At 35.8% G+C, this 21656-nt stretch overlaps 3 protein-coding genes, 1 non-coding gene and 1 pseudogene across 5 annotated transcripts; 2 read left to right on the plus strand and 3 right to left on the minus strand.

Moving 5' to 3' along the window:
- Nucleotides 1–2: 2 nt before the first annotated feature.
- On the minus strand, nt 3–563 carry LOC126707113 (uncharacterized). The gene has a single exon (XM_050406712.1). It carries the CDS (start codon nt 561–563, stop codon nt 3–5), a length of 561 nt encoding a protein of 186 aa, XP_050262669.1.
- Nucleotides 564–4623: 4060 nt separating this feature from the next.
- Nucleotides 4624–9950, minus strand: LOC126705790 (uncharacterized). Its single transcript, XM_050404993.1, has 6 exons — nt 9291–9950; nt 7851–7966; nt 5834–5940; nt 5394–5443; nt 5198–5280; nt 4624–5088 (listed from the first exon to the last, which is right to left on the minus strand). The coding sequence occupies exons 1-6, from the start codon at nt 9435–9437 to the stop codon at nt 4974–4976; spliced, it is 618 nt and encodes a 205-aa protein (XP_050260950.1). The 5' UTR covers nt 9438–9950; the 3' UTR covers nt 4624–4973.
- Nucleotides 9693–9765, minus strand: TRNAA-UGC (transfer RNA alanine (anticodon UGC)). The gene has a single exon. It is a non-coding gene; the product is annotated as a tRNA-Ala (tRNA).
- A 7908-nt stretch (nt 9951–17858) lies between the features above and the next one.
- Nucleotides 17859–20171, plus strand: LOC126705792 (protein SMALL AUXIN UP-REGULATED RNA 51-like). Of its 2 annotated transcripts, none has more exons than XM_050404994.1 (3): nt 17859–18257; nt 19018–19626; nt 19858–20171. In XM_050404994.1, the coding sequence occupies exons 2-3, from the start codon at nt 19158–19160 to the stop codon at nt 19866–19868; spliced, it is 480 nt and encodes a 159-aa protein (XP_050260951.1). In that variant the 5' UTR covers nt 17859–18257; nt 19018–19157; the 3' UTR covers nt 19869–20171. The 2 variants fall into 2 exon arrangements, with proteins under 2 accessions (XP_050260951.1, XP_050260952.1); XM_050404995.1 differs by having other exon boundaries at nt 19065–19626.
- On the plus strand, nt 18870–19055 carry LOC126707842 (U2 spliceosomal RNA; annotated as a pseudogene).
- Nucleotides 20172–21656: the final 1485 nt, after the last annotated feature.

The following is a 21656-nucleotide window of genomic DNA, read 5'->3' on the forward strand; positions in this document are numbered from 1 at the left end:
TACTAAAAGATGTTTTTGAAGTAATAAATAATGATCTCCTTAATTTTTTTTCTTTTCTCCTCATGCCATTGCCCATCCGCACCCCATAGGCCTTCAATCATGTTATGCCTCTGCCTTTGAGTTGCCATTGCATGGAAGAACTTAGTATTCCTATCTCCACATTTCATCCACAATGCCCTTGACCTTTGATTCCACATTACTTCTTCCTGCGTAAGTGCTTCATTGATTTCTTTCCTGAGTTTCTCAATCTCACTAGCAGTTTTGTGTAGCATATTTAGGACCTCAAGATCTTGGAGATGCTCTTGCCTCACTTTTAAAACTTTGTTCACATTTTTGAAGACTTCTCTGTTCCACCTTTGGAGGCGGGTTTGACAGTTCCTTAGTCTATCATGAATCTGAAAATTCGGGTCTACTCTTAATGGATCCCATGCTTCCTCAATAACTTTCTTGCACCGCTCATCTCGAGACCACATGGCCTCAAACAAGAACCTTCTCTTCGGTGATCTTGAACAAACCTTCCTTTCCAACCATAAAACCTGCAAGCAATGATCAGAGGCAGACATTGACACATGATGTACTTTCGCTTCTGGGACACTCCTCATTAGCCACCATTCTATCTAAACGGATCAGAGTCCTATGCTCTCCTAGGCAACCATTACACCACGTATACCTTTGCCCCACAAAACCCAAGTCAGTGACCACAATTGTTTAAGCATTCCCTAAACTCCCTCATTTTCCCAGCATCCCTCTCCATCCAACCCAATTTTTCATCCAAATGGGTAATCTCATTAAAATCCCCAAATACTACCCAAGGCATGTCACATTGTTCTTTCAATGAATCCAACAATTTCCATGAAATATGTCTCTTACTTGTGTCGGGTTGACCGTAGAAGCTCGTTGCTCTCCACGATGAAACCCCCAAACCACTGTGCACTATCATGTCGATATGCAAATTAGAGCAACTCTTCAATCACACATCGGTCCCTTCCTTCCAAATCATTGCCAAACCTCCACTCTTCCCATCACTCGAAACTAAAATCCCCTAGGTAAACTCAAGTTTTTGTTGAAATCCCTTCATCTTACTTTCGCTTGCTTTAGTCTCTAACAAGAAGACCAGGATCAGTTTTTTTGACTTCACCACATCGATGAGAGTCTGCACCGCTGGGGGTGATCCCAGACCCCGACAGTTCCATGCCAAAATATTCATTGGGCTCGGCAGTGGTACATCACAACCACTGCCACCCCCACCATCCCTATTGCCAACTTCCTCTATTTGCATGGTACTGCTCTGACCCTTCTTGCTACGTTTCAGCTCTATTATGTTTAAGTCTAACTCCTATAATGGTATTGGACTCTCCCTCTTAGTCTTGCTTACACCTTTTTTAATTTCACTAAGACTTGCATTTTCCTTCAAGCCCGAATTCTAAGCTGTCCTTGCCTTACGCTTCCAATGTCCACTCGTTGGCCCCAAAATTTCCACAGTCCAGCCCAACTCATTGGAGTAAGTCATTGCCATTGGGCCTAAAGCCATGTTGGGCCTTCCTATGTTTGCTTCAATCTAAACCCCTACACCCTCTGGTCTCTCATTGAAAACGAAGATAAGGTCCTCTCTTTGTGCAGTCACCGTCTCCCATTGCATCTCTTCACTCGATTCTTTTCAATGTGTGGTAGCTTTTTGACCTTTTTTTCCTAGGATTGGAATGATGCTTTCTCACTGTTTGTCTACGCAAAAAACTTTGCCTCTTTCGTGAAAAGTCTCCACTTCCTGCAACTCCTTTCCTGCCACTTTTTTCTCCTTGTCTCTACTTTCTTAGGGAGGCAAAGATGACTCGAGATTCACACCAGTGCTTTTGCATCTTTCCGACAACCGGTCCTTTATCCTATCTTGGTCACCACCCCCCACCATTTCACCCTTCAGTTGACTCTCATGCCCTCTGTTCGAACCTAGGCTCTTCTCTGTGGCCATGGTATTACTCTTCTGAACTGGCTCTTTACTAGATTTCCTCATTATCTCACCCCTTAACTAGGCACCATATTGGAGTTTCCCCTAGTCTAGCTAGTTTCCCCCACCTTGAATCTCTGAATAGTCTCTAAGATCATGACTTAGAAGACCACAATTGCAGCAGAAATTTGGTAATCTCTCATATTTCAAATAAACCCACCTTCCTTCATCTCCCTTGATAGTTATCTTCTTCCCCCTTCATACTTTTTCCGTGACATCCACCTTTACTCTCACTCTGAGGCACTTACTCCATTGTACCCCCTTTTCAACTACATCCACTTCAATGACATCACTGAGGGCTGAACCAATAGTGCGCCCTGTTTCCCTTGTTTTGCACTTGAGGGGCAGATTGTGTATCTGAACCTAGAAGGGAGACCAACGCCGTAATATTTACCTCAGCACTTGATCACCCTTCCCTCGGCACTCCATGGACATAGCTCTAGGACTTTCTTTATGTCTTTTTCATCACCAAACTCCACCATGAACATCTCATCATCAATCTCTGAGATTTGTACGCCTTTATTCGGTTTCCAGACCATTCGTAGGTTCTTCCTTAGTGCATCAATGCCTATACTTCTCCGAGACAGGATTCAGCACCTCCCCACCTCTTTCGCAGCTTTCATACTGTTGCTTCCTAGGACGATTTTCTCATCCTCTTCCTCTGTGAGCAACAACTTCTGCCACCAAGATTCTAGTTCTTCTTCCATCTATCTACTCCCTAACCACACCCAAAGGAGGTCACACACACTCTAGCAAGGGACAAGACCCTACAAGACACTCACTGCTACTACATGCACGAGAGAACTTCTTCTTTTCTATTATTATAGGATGTGGAGAGATTTAATGGCTAAACAGGTTTCAAAGTATAATTTACTAAGTTTCTAATTCTTTGATAGTCCAAATTGCAATGATTCTAAAATTATTAGATACTCACAAAGTATAATGACATGGTACTCCCTAGACAATGCCAAAAAGAGGGGGAAAAAAGGCACCATAAGCTTGATGAATCTCATCTGTTAAACTGACTGCACTGGAATCCTAGGTGGTGAATGATTTCATTTAGTAGATCCCAATGATGGTATCTAGTCTTATAAACACTGATCTGCATGGCTGTAATTGTAATATAAACTGTTTGAACCTAAGTCGATCTATGCTATTCTTAGGATCCCAATTTCTTTGAGGCCAAGACCTAAGAAGCTAATCTAGGTAAAGGATATCAAGATTACTTTTTTCTGTGAAATCTGCATATAAGGTTAGCCAAAAACACCTAAGAGATCCTATCTCCCCTGTTGGGCCTTGGCATAAACTATGGAAGCTCAAGGCCCTGAAAGGTTAAAGATGTTGCTATGGAGTATGGAGGATTGTTCTAAGTCTCTGCCTACAAAAGAGAACATTACGCTGAGAATAGGCAGTTGTGACTCAAACTGTTTCCTGTGTGGGGATGCAGTGGAGTCTAGTATTCATTATTCTTCAAATATCCTACAGCTAGGGCAATCTAACATGCGTGCAATTGGGGACTAAGGTCTGAAAATATTCCAATCACTTCTAATGAGGGCATTGTAAGATTGGTTGTTGATCCCTATAACAAGCTGATGCCAGGCCCTAGGGAAGAGACCTTACTGTGTTCCTTGAAAATAGCTTTCACCTTGGATTCTATTTGGTGCTTGAGAAAATCATATTGCCCATAATGGTGGCTAGGCCTATCTTATGGCCACCATTATGAACATTGAGAATAGAATGAAGAATTATGCTCTGATTGTAGCTAAAGTGAAGGCCAGTGTGGTGACTGAAGATTTGGGGTCTTGGACTCTTTGAGAACCCCCTATTGAGGGTCAGATTAAATTAAATTTTAATGTTGTAGTTTTCAAAGAGTTCACTACCCTAGCTATGGTGGCTGAAGATGACAATGGTGAGGTGATCAAGGGTCGCCTGGTCGGACCAAGATTCATAGCTATTTTCCCATTGCAAGCTGTGGCAACTGCCATTCTTTAGGCTCTGTAGATTGCTATTGGAGAGGAGTGGATGGATATTGTTATCGAGGGAGATGCCGAAGCTTGTTTTGATTCCCTAGTTGTTGAAGGTGCTCAAACTGACTGGGCCATTCATACTACGATTAGTAATATTTTGGAGCTTAGTAAGTTGTTTTCTAGTAGTAAATTTTGCTGGGTCAGGATGTTATTTAATTCTGCAGCTCATGCCTCTGCAAAGCTTGCAGTTAGCCTTAGAAGTTCTTTTTGTTGTAACAAGTGCAATGTTCCTACTTTCATCTCCAATGCTTGTAGGTTTGATTGCTCCTTTGTTAGTCCTTGTTTAGTTAATGAAAGATGCACATTAACCACACACCAAAAATAAAAATAAAAAGAGGGAGAAAAGAAAAAGGAATACTATATCATTCGGTGAATCCATCCTCTGGAGTTTCAGACAAAGTTTATAGTTGAGACCATCATTTACATATTGTGTCACTGTCGCACCGACCTATGCTGCATTTCTAAGTTGTGAACAGCATGCTGGTATGCTCCAGCTGACTAGTAACTTAAGTGTATGGATGTTAAGACAATGATGAAAATCATACACCACCTGCTTATGCAATAAAGGTGATAGAGAAAATCAAGGAGAGAGAGAGAGAGAATAACATAGATGTGTATAAATTTTGGACTTAAAAAGAATGAAATTATCCTGGAATAGTAAGAATAAAACTTAAATTAATCGCTCAGCCACTACAAAAATCAGCTCTTCTCTAACATCATTTACCTATAAATTATTGTCATCCAAGTTAAATTGGCACCACAATGAGCATGTCATCTATAAAATGTTGTGTTAATTCAGCACCTTTATAAAACAAAAAAACAACAGAATAACAATGAACAAGATCGATCAATTCTCATTGATCAAATACAATAGAGGCACTACAAAATTGGGATGATTACACCCTATACTATCAGTAAGCACTCTCCGGTGCCCTTGTATGTCTCTAGTGTGGTTTTGGAACATACCCATCAACAGCAAAGTTTCGTGTGGCAGCAGGTATAGCTAAACGAATTCCATCAAGTTCAGATTTTGCAATCACTTGACAACCCAAACGAGATCTACAAAATCCCAAGCATAGGATTAAATCTAGGTGCCTTAAAAAGGAAGAAATCAAGATTGAAGGTAATGAAAAATTCTCATTGCAAAGTTCATGCAAAAGGAACCAACGTTTCTGTAAGCCCGAAGGCTAGATCCAACATGTCGTTTTCCTCATCAGTAGGTTCTTCTAACTTATTGTAATACTCCATGTCCTGTAATAAAATTCAATAGTAAGCCCCTCGAATCTGAGCTGAATAAAACATCCAACCCAAAACTAATAAAAGGCCAAAAGAATGCTTGTTTGAAACATATATCCAGAACACACCTTCACAATCACATGACACGTCGAACAGGCAAGTGAGCCTTCGCATGCTCCTGATATGACATTAAAAGCAGGGTATTAATTTTGTATCAAATGATCAGAGAGATAAAAAAATCATTGACATGGAAAAATGATTCATCCACCAGTTTTGTGCCACTAAAAGTAAGAACTTCAGCCCAAAAAGAAACGCAAAGTAAATGAGAGGTGGGAAGTAGAGGCGTGGGGAAAGTCCCATGTTACTGTTCAAACAAGTTACATGTGGTAAGTAATCTAAACTGTCAACATGTCTTTCAAGAGTACAGCTATGGTTACAAAGATCCCCAAGTTATAAGAGATGACTTTCATTAAAACCGTTACCTCAGATGACATTAATCGTAGGAGAACTAAATTAGGCTAAGGTAATGGTGCAAAATACTGAACTAAATAAGCATCAGAATCCTTGCCTTCAAGTTCTATATCATTTTCATGAGCAGCTTCCAACATAGACATTCCTATGGGGACCTTAAGGTGCTTTTCCTCTCCGTCCTTGTCAACAAATGTGACAGATATCCTGTAACAGAAAGCATCTGGGTAAGAAGAAAGGCACATCAGAAGTGGAGGCAAGGTAGAGGGTAGAGCAATGACGTCTCATTGGATGCTTAACACATTCTATTCAAAGATGCCATCAGTGTACTCTTATCAATTAGAATACCCATCCTCATAATGGTTGATGGCATAACATGCACATAAACATATAGTTTGCAATTAAGATAAAGCAACCCAACACACAAATGGGGACAACATACGCACTACTAGTACTGTTGCTTATCCAATTCCCAACTCCCCCTGTAACTGTAAGAGTGGAGACACCTTTTCCCCTTGTATATTTTTCTACCCTATTATCATCCCCCTAAGGCCCTGACCATAGTCGACTAGATTAGCTGAGTTGGAACAAGTCCATTTACTTTGCCACAAGAATAATTCTGGACACACCTGGAGCTATCCATGCCAAATCATATGGGAAATTCCCACACATTACCCATGCTACAAAACAAGAATTACCTGTGTTAGCTGTGAGCCAAAATGTTAATTTGATATTTTTTTTTGGGTAAATTACAAAGTTAGTCCTTATCTTTTACATCATATTACAATTTGGTCCCTAACTTTTTAATTTGGTCAATTTAGTCCCTAATTTTTTCACTGCCATGTTAATTTAGTCCCTGCCGTTATCTTTTGAATGGAAAAAGCTGATATGTCAGACAGAATAATAAAAAAATTATTTTTCATGCCATATTAGTTGCCAACTATACTGGCACATCAAATTAAAAAACAGCCACATGTCCTTATTTATTTATTTAAAAAAAAAAAAAAACAAACAAAAAAAAAAACAAAAGACTGGCTTTTCTCCCCCAAATCTGAAACCTCTCCCTCCCAATCTCTTTGGCCAACGCACCTTCATCCTTTCCAAGCCCTTGCCTTCCTCTGCTCCCTATTCTTAATAAAACAATGTCCTATTCTTAATAATAAATCCTTAATAATAAAACCACAGTGAGAGCACTAACGGTAATGAAGCCAAAAAAAACCAAAATCACAAAAATAGAATATGGATCTACGTCATATGAAGGTTCTAACCCAAATCTGCAATGGAAATAAAAAGATACGAACTTTTTCTATTAAAAAAAAAAAAAAAAAAAAAAAAAAAGAGGAAAAGAAAAGATCCAATCTTTAGTTGGTATTGGGAGAGAAAAGTCAACCAATACACCCATTATGTGATCTTCTGGCTGGTTTTTCCTCATCAACTGCAGCTCTAAATAGTTTGTAAAAATTTGTCATATCCACCCCCAAATCCTTTATCACAAACATATGCAGCAACTACTTGATTGTCTAAGCTGACTGTCCAGATTCATGGAGCAGGACCCCAATCTTCGTCAAACAAGCAAGGCTGTTACAACTTACAACCATTAATATTAGACCAATGCTATCATTCAAACCTCTGATTTCTTTTTATTTATTTATTTATAAAAATTAAGGATGCGTAGCTGTTGATGTGGCAGCTCAATTGGCAAAAATAATAATATTTTATTATTATTTTCCATCCATTATCTAACAACAGTGACTATTTTGACACAATAGCAAAAGCTTAGGGACTAAACTAACACATTTGAAACGTTAGGGACTAAATTGACATATAGTGTAAAAGATAGGGACTAAATATATAATTTACCCTTTTTTTTTACACAGCACAGAACAAATACATCCAAGATATGCCAAATCATGCCTGGAGTAGTGCTACATCAAAAAATGGATCTTCTTTGGAAGAACTGATTCTACTTTGCATAAAATGTGTTTACAAATCTAGATCATCTACTTCACTCTTTGAGGGCCATACGGCACTAAATTATTCCCTAGTGGTGTATAACATGCGTGACAATTATAAATTCCATGTTCTTACAATGCCTTAAAAGAAGAAGAAGAACTTACGATTCTTTCTTTTCACCTCCTTCCTTAGATGCATCGCTAGTAGTAGTGGTAGAAAATTGTTGATGCTTCTGAAATATGGAACCCTGGACCACCTTAGTTTCTGTCTGTGAGTCAATCTGTTTTGAAGAACAAGGAAATCATGCAATTTTCAATAATTACTTTAGGAGTAGAATCAATCTCATCTAAATTGTAAAGAACCTCTGATCTATGCAAAATTTTCAATTAACCATCTTAACCCATGTATACATGCATTAATTTAAGTTTATGTATTATCTCATATATTTCTTACAATTTCAAATTTAGTCAACATATTCTGAATAGCTCTGTACAATTTTATAATGCAATGACAGCAATGTACACTTCTATGTCAGAAAACGGAATGCTTTAACTCATAAATTCACTCTTGAATCTTTTCCAAATTATACTCCAAAGGCTAACTAAACATCTTTTTATTGAACTGGGTTTGTAGTTTCGTCACAACTGTCCCAGAGCACAAACACTACATAGATTTTTTGCTCAGCCAAATCTTGAATTTGAATCTATGATTGACAAACAAGACTGTTTCATTCCTACGCAATGTATCACTTAAAAACGATATCTATAACATAAAACTGCCGGAGTAAGATTTCTGGAATCACAGTGATTCCAATAGAAGGATAGGTACATAAATCTTCCACAGGACAAAGCCATGGCATTGCAACATAGATATGCAAGCTTATCCCATTCTTTTCTTTTGATTTTTAATTGATAAGTAGCATATCCCATTCTTTATCCATAGTTCCATACTTCCACACAACTACAGACTTGCAGGCCGATGCTACATTTCGTAGAAATGGAAAGGGCATATTGACTAATAATAAGCTTAAATGAACATCTATAACAGCAAACACAATGGTTCCATATTATATGAGTAAAACAACAACAACAACAACAACAACAACAACAGCAACATGTAATTTATCTTGAAAAATGAAGGTAGTGAATGATCGAATTCTCTTTTGCTCATTTTGATTTGACAAATTGATCAAGCCATTGTGTCCCAAACTATTATTTTTCTTTAATAGAAGGTAAAGTGCAGACAGGGTTCAAACCCAAAACCACCTGCACTTATACCGTAATAAATTACTACTTGTCCCAAAAGTTTATATTGTTCAAATTAACATGTTCTTCATCTAAACCTCGAATCACACGACTAGCTTAATGTGATCAACACATTTCCTAGAATTTTCTATTTTATGAGTTATATGACTAGTGTTTGTTATATAGACTAAGCTAACATCCAAGATTAATAAATCAAAACATGACCAGCTAGCGAGAGCTTGGTTAGTTAGTTAGAGAGAAGTAAATAGCACTCACAGTCTATAGGTAGATGAATGCATTTTTGTAATGGTGAAAAAATAACTAAATAAAAAAGAGTAGAAGTAGAAACTAGAAACTGACCAGCGGTTGCAAATAGTGGGTGTAACTGTAACTGTAACTGTAAGGCCGTTGTATATATCCAGCTCTAGTTATGGGCGTTGAGAGCTGTCGAAGAAGCATCCAATTCCAATTCCAAAGTCCACCTTTCGAAACTTTAGAAAGCAACATAATCGTTGCTCTCACTAAAACTCTGGAATTTAAATTACAGAAAAAAAAAATTATTGGAATTGGATTTTTATACTGTTAGCAAATCTCAGAAATTTGGTATTCTCTTTTTCTGGGTTTTCTTCTCTTGACTAGGACAGGACTCCCAATTAATAACAGGGCTTCCTCACCGTGTTCGTGAAGCACCTTCGAAACTCGAAGCTTCCAAATAAATTAATAATATTATATTCCCCAAAAAAAAATTAAATAAAAATATGATGGAGATGCGGGGTATCGAACCCCGTGCCTCTCGCATGCAAAGCGAGCGCTCTACCGTTTGAGCTACATCCCCATGTGGACATTATATTAATATATTATATGAAACTTCTGATTTTCAGCAATAATCTTTTTAAACTTACCTTTATGTCCTCTTTTTCCAAGCGAGCAAGATGCACAAATGATCAATTCACAAGAGAAATATGTGTATGTTGCACATCCTTAGCGTGGTAATCATTCTATAAATACAGGTTCTTATAGAGTATGAGTTAAGAACTGAAGTTCAAGTTTGCAAAATGAAGCATAACACACATATATATACTTAAATTAAGTTAAAATATGATTTTTATATTAGATTAAAAATATATATATATACACACAAATGATAAATCCACAAGAGATATCTTGGTAGGGAAGAAGTTTATTAAATCATGGGGGCCGAAAAGTTTAAAGAGATTAGTCTACCTAATGTGCGTTCTTATTTGTTTAAAGACACTTCAAATAAATAACCTAACAGCAAACAAGCGTTGCCAAACACATAGGTAAGACTCCATGCATGCAGCACAATTGAGCTTTCATGACAGTGAAGGCAAGGTGATTAGAAATAGCTAGGATCATTAGAGTTGCTAGAATTACTAGCCTGGATAGGAAAAATGGACACATTTAATAAGATAATAATAGACAATTTACAATTATAGGGGCTCCCCTTCCACCTAAACCCTCTCATTCCGTCTCATTTTTACATGGATTAAGGAAATGTTACAAATAAACCATCTAAAGGTTAAAAATAAAAAGCCACGTCAAGCATAGGTTTTTTTCTCATTATTTGTTCCTTTTCTTTCTCACTTCAATATTTTCTCTTTTTTAACATATGATAGTTTATTTGTCACGTGTATTTTATCTATGTAAAAATAATAGAGAATGGGAGGGTTTTAAACAAAAGAAGAGTCGGACCCTTACTTTTATCGTACTTATAATCAATAGACTATTATATCTTTTATATGTTAAATTTCATTCCCAAAAAAAAAAAAAATCCTATTTTATGCTTCTTTTTTTCTTTTTTTTCTAAGGTTCAACCTAAGAAAACGAAAGTTGGGGCCCAGGAAAGGAAAATAACAAAGTTAGAAATTTAACAAAAGGAAAAAAAAATTAAAAAACACTCAAGTGTAATATTTCAAAAGTGATATACCTAAATAATATTAATGAAACCTCAAATTCTTTTTTTAATAATTTATTCTCCTTCACAAAAATTTGTGTAACTGACAATAAAATTTTTGGGATAATTACATAATAACATAAATTTACATAAGTTGTACTTGGTGTCTATCTCACTACTGAAAATCTTAAGACTCATAAGTGGAATATGAATTTGAAAAAATAAAAGGTTTATCTATATAAAAAAAAATTTACAAATAAACAAAATATAATGAATATGCTATTGTGGGGGCCGGTTTTTTTTTTTGGAGTGGGAAACTCTTGTACTCCCATCCTTTTTTTTTTACATGCCCTCTGCCTTATAAGCGTAAACTGAATATGGTACTCCTTTCTCTTCAGCTCACGCTTATAAGGCAAAGGGGAGAAGGAGTCTTCTTCGATGTAGAATGCACGTAAAAAAAAGGATGGGAGTACAAGAGTTTCCCACTCCAAAAAAAAAGGGGCCCCCACTGCATTCATTTTATGGGTTTTCTTACAATAAAATATTACTTAATATTCACATAAATGACATTTTATATTTGGACAAAACTTAAGTATGATACATTAAGTCTAGTAGATATTCCCTAATTAAATTCAAATACATAGTTGTATTCCAATAGTTCGCAAAACAATGTTTTCTTTGGAACTAGGTCTCTCTCTCTCTCTCTCTCTCTCTCTCTCTCAAACTGATTTCTTTTTTTAATTTATTTTGGCAATTTCGGGTAAAATGGCTGATGATCTTTGTTGGGCTGATGATTGTTGTTGTTTGGGTTGAGTTGTTAAAATGCCCGGTTATTTCGGATGAAATGGGTTTTTGTCATTTTTAAAATAAATAAAAAATTTATATTTGCCTTTTGGACTGATGATTGTTGTTGTTTGGGCTGGGTTGTGATTTTGATTTTAAACGGGAGGCCAAACTTTTGAAAGTAGGAGGGCCGAAATCTAATTTTACTTGGGCCCAAATGATAGATAGAGCAAAGAAATTTCTTATGTCATATCTCTTAAGAGATATTCACAATTTCACATAACTATGTTGGGAATCAAAGCAAGTGTACATTGAAATTATCATTGGGTTCATTGTTTATAAATCACTGGTCTAAATTATTATTATTTTTTATTTTTTAAAAGTTACAGATTTTTACACACATCACCCTTGGAATTTGATGTAAGTGTTAATTTAATTATTGGACTTTCGATTTGGACAATTAACCCTCTACACTTTTTCTTTGTGGCAAATAAAGTCTACTGTTAAGAATTTTTATCAAAGTCTAACCGATTTAATCACATGGCATCCACATAGTAATAATGATATTTAAAAATTATTGACAATATGATTGAATCCATGTATATATCACATAACTAATTTTTTACTCTTTGCTGAATCGAAGAAAGTGAATACCATCAACCTTGTGTTTAATCTGAGACGAAGCCAATGTTATCAGCACTCAGTCTTGCAACTTGTTATGATGCTTCACATGTAATTATAGAAAGTGATTCTAAGGCATGTATTAATTCCATCTCATCTACTAGGGATACTATTCCTTGGAGGCTAAATCATTTTGTTGAAGCTATTCATGTGGCTTGCTTCTCTCTGGTTTCAGTTTCTTTTAGTTGGATAGCTCATGAATTAGCTAAATAGTCTAAGAATCAAGGTTGATTTGTGTTAATGCCCATTTTTTGAATCTATACCCAAAAGCCCATACGGAGGAAAGCCCAATGAAAAGCAAGGCCCAAAGGCCCACCAAGAAGACCAAAGAGCAAGAGAGGTTCAAAGAAAGAAATGCAAGGGAAAGCAATCTGCAGCAGAATATGGCTTTACCGCAAAATATAGTTCTCTGGCAGGATAACTTCAACAGATAAAGACAAATTGGGCCTAAGACCCTTTTGATCCGATTAATATTATTTGGCCCACAAAGGCTCAAATCCTTTTATATAAAAAGATAGGCGTGAAAACTAATATGAAGAAGCACGATGAAAAAAAACAAGGAACAGTAGAAAGTGTTAGTAGCAGGAATTGTGTGAAGAAAAGAAAAGCCAAACCAAAGGAAATGACAAGCACAGCAGGAAACGTATGAAGAAATAAGACAAAAACACGCAATAGAATGAAACAAAACTAATCTACTACAGCAAAAACGGCGTGGGAACGAAAGAAGACAAAAACAAAAAATAGTGGAGCAAGCACAGAAGGGCCGGAGCACCACTAACCTATACCCAACCAATACAAGGGAGGTGGGCCCATGATCAAGGGGATTCAGAGGGTATGGTTTGGTGGTGATGGGAAAAAGGGGTCTATATTTGGTTTTCAACTGTGACTTCTCTTGAGAATATACCTTGCTGGGATTGTATCTTACCCAAAAGAAGTAATAGATGGTTAAGATCATCTGATGCATGCCATAGAGCTAGGTAGTGAGGCAACCCAATTCTTATCCATTTGAATTTAGAGGTATAGGTATACAGCAAAAACAAACAAAAGGAAATTTTGTTACGAAATGAGTAATGGTGCAACAAATGTATTCTGAGCAGAGGTAGTGGCTGAGCAACCAATGGGTTGGTGAGCAATACCAAAGGAATGCCCACAACAAGCCAAAAACAATTAGTGAAGCCCTAGGAGTAAAAGGGAGAAATCCCATTAAATTAGTTCGCTATAAAAGGAAGAGGTAGCCATGGATAAAAAATTGGAGGGGGGGGGGGGGGAAGCACCTAAGGGGAGGAACTCATGGTAAGAGAGCAGTAAGAACCTAAAGGAGGCACTTAGAGAGAGAGGCACCTAGGGAGAGGGGGATTCAAAAGGGAAAATACCCAAGGGAGAAAAACAACCCACAGCAAGAGAGTAGTAAGCAACTAAGAGTAAAAAAAATAGAGAGAGAGAAAGAAAGAAAGAAAGAAAGAAAGTGGTAAAAAGAAGAGAGAAAACACAGCAGGAATAGGGGCATGCATCAATAGACCATCTTTTCTCTTCCTCTTAGCAAACTTACTCTTTGAAGTTTCTAAAAGTAATAGCTAGTAGTCATTTTGGCATATTCTCCAAAATGCACACCTTTGTTGGCAAAAACCTATGACAAGGTTGTTCAAGTTGGGGTTTGGATTCTTTCTTGGTTTACTTATCATATGGGAAGATTCAATACTTGATTTTGATTGCAAATATATTTGATTCCACTCATTAGAACTTATATTTGCTGTATTTGGTCATTCTGTTGTAGCACGTTTTTATCACGTTTGTTGCATCAGTTGTCTTGCTGTGGTATCTTTACTTGTTGTACAAATTATTCTGCTATAGCACCTTTTTATTATATTTATTGTGTTAGCTATTATACTAGCTAAACATTTTCTACTGAAGGTTTCCTATTTCTTTGTTATTACGTGTTTTACTACGAACTAATCATTATCCTGCCATAAATATATATACATATACATTGTAGCTTATATTCTACCATGTATTTTATATATGTATATATGAATACATATAAGTATATATACTCATATATGTATGTATATATATTTGAAAATATGCTAACTCATTTAAACTAACATTTGTTTGATGGGTATTTTCTTTGGGTTTTAGATTTGTTTATGTGCAGGAAGTAGAAAAGTATTTCTACAGTAAAAAAAAAAAAAAAAAAAAAAAGAGTAGTCATTCACGTTGCAAAAAAGTGTAGAAAACTTTATTGCACAACAGAAGGTATTATTGCACACCAGAAAGTTTTACTACGCAGCAGAAAGTTTTACTGCACAGTAAAAGGTTTTACTACATAGCAGAAAATTGCACAGCAAAAAGTTTTACTGCATAGCAGAAAAGTTAGTCTTGTGACAGAAACTGAAGAAAAGTTCCTTCTGTGGCAAAAACAGAGGATAAGCCCACTTTACAGAGTCTTCCCTTGGACTTGGACTCAACGTTTGTGCACAAACTAGCAGTGGCAAAATGGTACTTTGGAGCCCATTCCGTGGAGCGTCAGGCCCAACTTCCTTTTTAGAAAAAGCCAAGACTAAGTATTGTTCAATAATATCAAGACACGTGTCTAAGGTACAAGAAATGTAAAAAGAACCCTTGAAAATTTGGTTCTTTTAGTCTGAGTTGTTGCTCTCCCAATGTGTATAGTCATGTAGAAAGGGAGGCTGCCTCATTTGTTTCCTTGTAATCTGGATTTTTTTTTTAAAAAAAAAAAAAATTTCCAATTCATCCAAAAAAAAAAAAAAAAACTAGAAATACTAATAAAAGGTTTGATTTGTCATAAACCTAATGTCGGGGGGTGGTTTTTTTTTTTTTTTTTTTTTTTTTTTAGAGAGAGAGAGAGAGTTTCAACTTATTGTTTCCGCTCCTAATGATAACTCTTTATCATCAAACAAAGAGACTAATTGATTTTTGATATAGGCGGGGATTGAACTTCAAATCTCTTATTCAACCATTAAATGCATTATCAGTTGAGTTAACTAGAACTCACTTTGAAGGGTTGATTGCTTAAATTTAAAATCCAAAAATCAAGATAGCTATCATACCAAAGAAATTTGTAAAATGCCAGAGAGTTAAAATTAATCACGAAAAAATTAAGGTCCGAAAAGATCATAAATTTATTTAATTATTTCTAGAGAGAATTTATTGGATTCTACTTATTTAAAGTCTTGAGTTAATTTATAACAAATATTACTTCTTTGATAAATGGCTGATTTTTTAAAGTCTTTCTTTTATGAAAAAGAAACTCCATTTGTGTGATTACTAACTTCTTCTTTTTCTTTGAATATGGTTAACAATCACTGCACTTGATTAAGAGAAAAGTGAATTGAAAGGAATATCATGAAGGGAAAGAAAAGTATTTCCTCTATTTGGTTGGAGGAACATTGAAAAGAGAAACAAGGGACATGATCAGGAACTTTTCTCCGTGGCTGATCACTTTTTCACTAAAAATTATTTTCTTTCTTGGTTCTTTCCCTAATTACTTTCTCACTATAGTCCAAAAATCCCAAACTCACCAATCTATCACCAGTACTTCTTCCATTTATTTTCCTTTCTCTGCTTTCTTCTCTCTATTATTTAACCAAGTACAATGTCAAAATCAGTCGGTAAGTAGTCAAACATCTCACTTCATTTCCTCTTTATTAAACCTTAACTTATCACGGGTTCTCCACTTGAATTTTGCAACTCGAAGTCTCCTCCTTTACTCTATTCCATCTATATTATAACAACCACCCCGAAAAATAAAACTGAAGAAGCAACCATATTCCATGTGATGTACCTTTTTTTTCTTTTTTGTTGGGTTTCTTTAGACTCCAGTCTCCATGTGACATACTGATTAAGCCTCACACGAGGGTCCAGAAAGAGGACAGTGTCCATCGGGGAAGAATCATTACAAGGACCCAACCCAATGCCTAGTCCCCATCAAAAGAAATATAATAAGAGGACAACTTTAGCTCCAAATCTAATAATTAGAGTATGAGAATAATTTATTTAGTTGAAATTGAAAATTTTTTGTTAAAAGAATTATAAATAAAATTAAAAGTTAACTGAAATAATACATTAGGATTCATGAATAGTATCAAAAAGTGTAATGAGATTTATAAATAATGACAAAAATAAATTAAATAATACAAGAAATTATCGAATATAAGCTTATCCCAAACGGCAGCCTTAAACTATTTTTTCAATCTTAGGTATTCAGAGTCCTCCAACTTGTTGTGTCATGATTTATAAAACTATTTTTATATTATATAAATAGATCACTTGACCCGTTAAAAAAAATGGGACAGGCTCACCTCCCGTTCAATACCCTCCTGTTTTCTCCATTTTTTAAATAGATAAAGGACACGTGTAAGTGAAGCAATCCAAAGGCCAAAAAAAAAAGAAAAACCCACAGAGCAACTTTTCTTTCATTCCCTCTCCATGATTCTCTCTTCGTCTCTCTCTATCTCTCAACTCTCTCTAGAACTCCAGAACTGAGCATCAAAGGTGTTTCTCTTTCTCATTAAATTGTGACTTGCTCCTTCCTTCATCTTCTACACAAAGACAAATTCCCTTTTGTTTGAATCTTATATTCAGTTTTTTGGGCTTTTGGGCATCATTACTTACAATGGAACCCTTCATCTGTAAGAATATATATATATATATATATATATTTTTTTTTTTCATTTTTAGGTGAGTTTAAGCCAAGCTTTTGTATTTTCTTGAAACCCAAAACAACTATAGACTAGGATTTACCTGCTTTGGTGTTCTTGTGGAACCATTTATGATTGAGTGGTGAGGTTTGGGTTCAATTTCCTTTCCCTGATCTTGTTGGAGATCCCATGGAATATTTCATCCACTGTCCCAATTTCGCCCTTTCTTCTCTGGCAAGGGCCGATCTTCTCAAGTAAGGTCTGATCTTGGAGCGTCTGATGCTCAGCTCTGAATAGAGCTAGACGGAGAGAGTAATGGAGATAGTTGATTTTTTCAGTAATTGCTATAGTACTGGAGATTTGTGCACTGTTTTGTGGATTTTTACCATCTTTGTGTAGAAGATGAAGGAAGGAACAAGACAATTTACTGAGAAATACTCAGTTCTGGAGTTCTAGAGATAGGAAGACGGAGAGAGAGTAAGTTGCTTTGTGGGTTCTTTTTTAGCCTTTGGATTGCTTCACTTACACGTGTCCTTCATCTATTTAAAAAATGGAGAAAACAGGAGGGTATTGAACGGGAGGTGAGCCTGTCCCAAAAAAAATCATATGAATAGACTTTTTAATCACCAAGTAATAGGTCAAAAAAATGGCTTCAAACCAATTCGAAGCTAAAATTGTTCCAAAATTAAAGGCGTCACTCATTTAAACATACATGTTTAGTGGACCCAGAAGAGAGAAGACCTGGATTGAGAGATAGCTAAGCTAATACCATGATATGAACATATGATAATGACACGTACATGGTTGAGCTGATCTAGAGCTATAAATACGACTACTTCTCTTACCTTCTCTCTCTACTCTCTAGACCATTATTCTCTCTCATACTACGTTACTTTCCACAATACATTTTTTTTTTTTTTTAAATGTAGAATTTAGAAACCGTTGGCATTTGCTTGGTTATTACTTATTAGACAAAAAAACAGAAAACACAGACTGGTCCGAAACAATCGGAAGAGGCAACGTTTCTCCTCCGAATACGAGAAAGAAAAAAAAAACACATTAAACAAAAACAACAACAAAAATAAGTGAAAAACACTCTCAACCATTGCTTTGGGATTCCGTTTTAACTTTTAAGATAAACCAAAACTCTCTCTCTCCAATTTTTCTATCTTTTTTTTTCTCTCTCTCTCTAAACAGTGTCTCTCTCTGCGTTCCACTACGTACCCTCCCCTCCGAAGCTACTCAACGATGGCTTTTCTTCCTCGGCTTCTCATCTAACCTCATTTCCAGGTACCCTTTTTCATTATATGTGAATATATGTGATCTGTTTTTTTATATGATTTGTGGGATCTATGAGATCATGTTGTTAATGATGTTTGTTTGTTTGTTTGTATGTATGTCTGGTAATGTCAGAGAATGAGGGTGGGGTCATGTTTGGTCATAAAGCTATAATTTTGTAAACACTGCATCTGAAATGGATTTTAGATTTCTTTTTTGGATTTAATGTTTTTGTCAATATTTGGTTCATTTTGTGTTTACATAATTTGAGTTTTAATGCTGATTGGCTAATGAAATTTTGAGGTGAGCAGATCAATAAATTGTTATACTTGTTCAAAGTCCAAAAAGGTTTGGTTTTTCAGATTAATTCACCAATTGATTATAGTTTGTAGAAATCTAGACAATTATATAGTTTATGGTGTTGAATAATTATTGCATTTTGGTTAGAGGCTTTGGGTTATGATAGATTTAATTTTTTTTCCTTAAAGGGCTCTGTTAGCCGGTACAAAATGACTATCTTAAATTCTTAATAGAAATTTTGCTTCTTTGAGTCTTTGATTAGTTTGTTGAGGTTTCATAAACAACCTCAAAATTTTGGGGGCAAATGATGGTTTTTGTATATACATATTTTTCTTGGGCCGTTTGGCTAAGATCAAGTGTAGTACTTGTTATAAATTTAAAAATGTGGATCATATAAATTTCTGGCCAAACGGATGGAAGGATTGGCTTTGTGTTTACTTATCTTCATCTTATACATGGCTTTTGTGTTCAGATGTTTCATTTATGCGCACAGAAACTCATGTATTTGTGTACATGTAGTGGTAGAAGATCTGATGAGATTTTATCATCTGGAACCAAACACTCAGAATTCAATCTTGGGATTCATTTGGGTGTTGTGGTGAACGTTTAGCAATGGATTACAATGGTAGCAATGGCAAGTTGACAGGAATACGACAGATTGTTAGGCTAAAGGAAATCCTCCAGAAATGGCAATCCACCACGCTTGGCTCAAGGGCGAGCAATCCCCCCCCACCTGACGAACCTGATCAAAATCATGGGGGAATTTCGCCGGCAATCAATAAAAGGCTAACAAATGTTATGTATTGTGATTCAGATGAGGATGGCTGCCATAGCCCTGAACCGCCACCTGATGTCCCCAAAGGTTATTTGGCAGTTTATGTTGGGCCAGAGCTTCGGAGGTTTATCATTCCCACTACCTATCTTAGCCACTCCTTGTTCAAGGTGTTGCTGGAAAAGGCTGAGGAGGAGTTTGGGTTTGATCATAGTGGCGCGCTCACCATACCATGCGATACTGAGACTTTCAAGTTCCTTATTAAGTGCATGGAGACCCATCAGAAGGCTCTCCCTGATAAGAGCTCAGGTGAGGTTCTTTAATTTTCCTTTTTTGTTAGTAAAATTTCCCCCATTTTCCTCTCCTTAATATTATCTTCTTGCCTTGTGGATGTGTTTGAAATTTGAGTTAAAGTAAATAAGTAATAAATGACATTACATTGAATTCTAAACTATGTTCCAATTGAGCTACTTTTAAGCATATATAGGCCCCTGAATTATAAACCATGTTTACTAACCTTTGAAATTTGGTGTTTGGCAGCTGGAAATTAACTAACCATTGAAGACTAAGTAGTTACACTGATCTTTCTAGTGCTCCAGATTTTAGAGCTGATTTTCTGGTGTAAATCGGGGTCTTCTTGTATGCAGATGCATCTTCTTTTTCTTTTTTTCTTTTCGTTTTCTAAAGTGACAAGATTAGGAAGCTTTAGTTAGAAAGTTTTCAGATGTATTGGGTCCGGATTTGGTGCTTGAGAGGTAATGTGTCACCTTTCTTTCTTGAATATGGGAAACACATTAATTGTTAAGCAAGCATGTGCGTATGTGTTCTGGAGTAAAAATTCCGAGTTCATTCAATCGCTGTTGTTAGCAACCTTGATAAGGCGCTCGTCATTTTCATTAAGATCAGTGGAGCAGTCATTTTTATGATATTACAACAGATTTCTACTTTGTGTTTTCAGCCTTTAAATAAAGCCACCAAAGTTTCTTGAACTTGTTAATATGGGGTTGGTAGGGGGTGTGCATGGGTTGGATTGGGTCAAGTTGAGGGGATTTTTTTGACTCAACTCACCATGGTGGGTCAAAAAAAATTCAACCCAACCCAACCCATCACATAAGTTTAACCCAACCCAACCCACATGAGTTGGGTTGGGTCGGGTTGAACCCACGGGTTGGACAATTTTTTTTATTACTGTTATTATTAAATTGAGCAGAAAAAAAATATATCACACTTGTCACCTAAGTTGATAAACAAAATATACATTAATATATAAACTAATATTCCAACTTAGTTGTAAACAAATATGTTTAAGTATCCAAAACTCAAAATATAAATGAACTAGTATCTTAATTCACTTATAAACAAAATATATCTAAAATTTTAATTTTTTTTTAAATTATATAATATATTTAAATATATAGTAAAAGAACTAATAGGATTTTATATTATATATGATAGTAGGAATTGAGGAAGTACTCTACAGGTGGTTTTTTAACAAAATTTATTGAATATATAATATATTTTAAATATATATTAAAATATGGGTGGGTGGGTGGGTGGGTGGGGGGGGGGGGGGGGGTGGGGTCGGGTTTGGCAAGTTTGTAATTTTATGACCAAAACCCAACCTGACCCGCTATTAAAAAAAAAATAAAAATTTGTAACCCAACCCAACCCATAAAACCCTAAAAATTGACCTAACCGGATGGGTTGGGTTGAGTCGGGTTGGGTTTGGCGAGTTTTCTGCACACCCCTAGGGGTCGGTTTGTTCTCAACAAGACCATTTAGCTTGCCTAATCAATTAGCTTATTTTCACCTATTATTAGCTTCTTGGACTCAAATAAATCATCCAGCATTCATGACTAATGAGGTAGATTACTTGTAAACATGTTCCAATAATGCGTGTGAAACTGTTTTGTAGTTTTTAAAACAAACTCTTCATCGTTTCCTAGCCAAGAGATCATCATCTTTTGTATTTTGTATTTTGTTTGAGATGTTAATGTGCCATGTGATTAGCCACCTTTAAGTGAAAATGTTATGGTTTAAAACTGAAGCCTTGAATGACCACTAAGAGTAATCTCTCTCTCTCTCTCTCTCTCTCTCTCTCAATACGCACACGATTCCAAGATCACATTCACAGCCATTATGCTGTCTTTAAAAAATTATTTGTTTAATTAGTAGCTGCGGTGGCTTTTGTTGAAGACAATCATGTGTATCCGATAAAAATATTGTAAAAAAAATAAAAATAAAAATTAAGGTGCATGTCGTGTAGTAATGGGAATCAAAAGATACCAACGTTTTATTTTTTAATTATTTTTTTCCTTGAATGATATTTGCTTACTTTC

This window comes from Quercus robur, chromosome 11 (assembly GCF_932294415.1).
Source record: "Quercus robur chromosome 11, dhQueRobu3.1, whole genome shotgun sequence".
In the NCBI taxonomy this organism is placed as follows: domain Eukaryota; kingdom Viridiplantae; phylum Streptophyta; class Magnoliopsida; order Fagales; family Fagaceae; genus Quercus; species Quercus robur.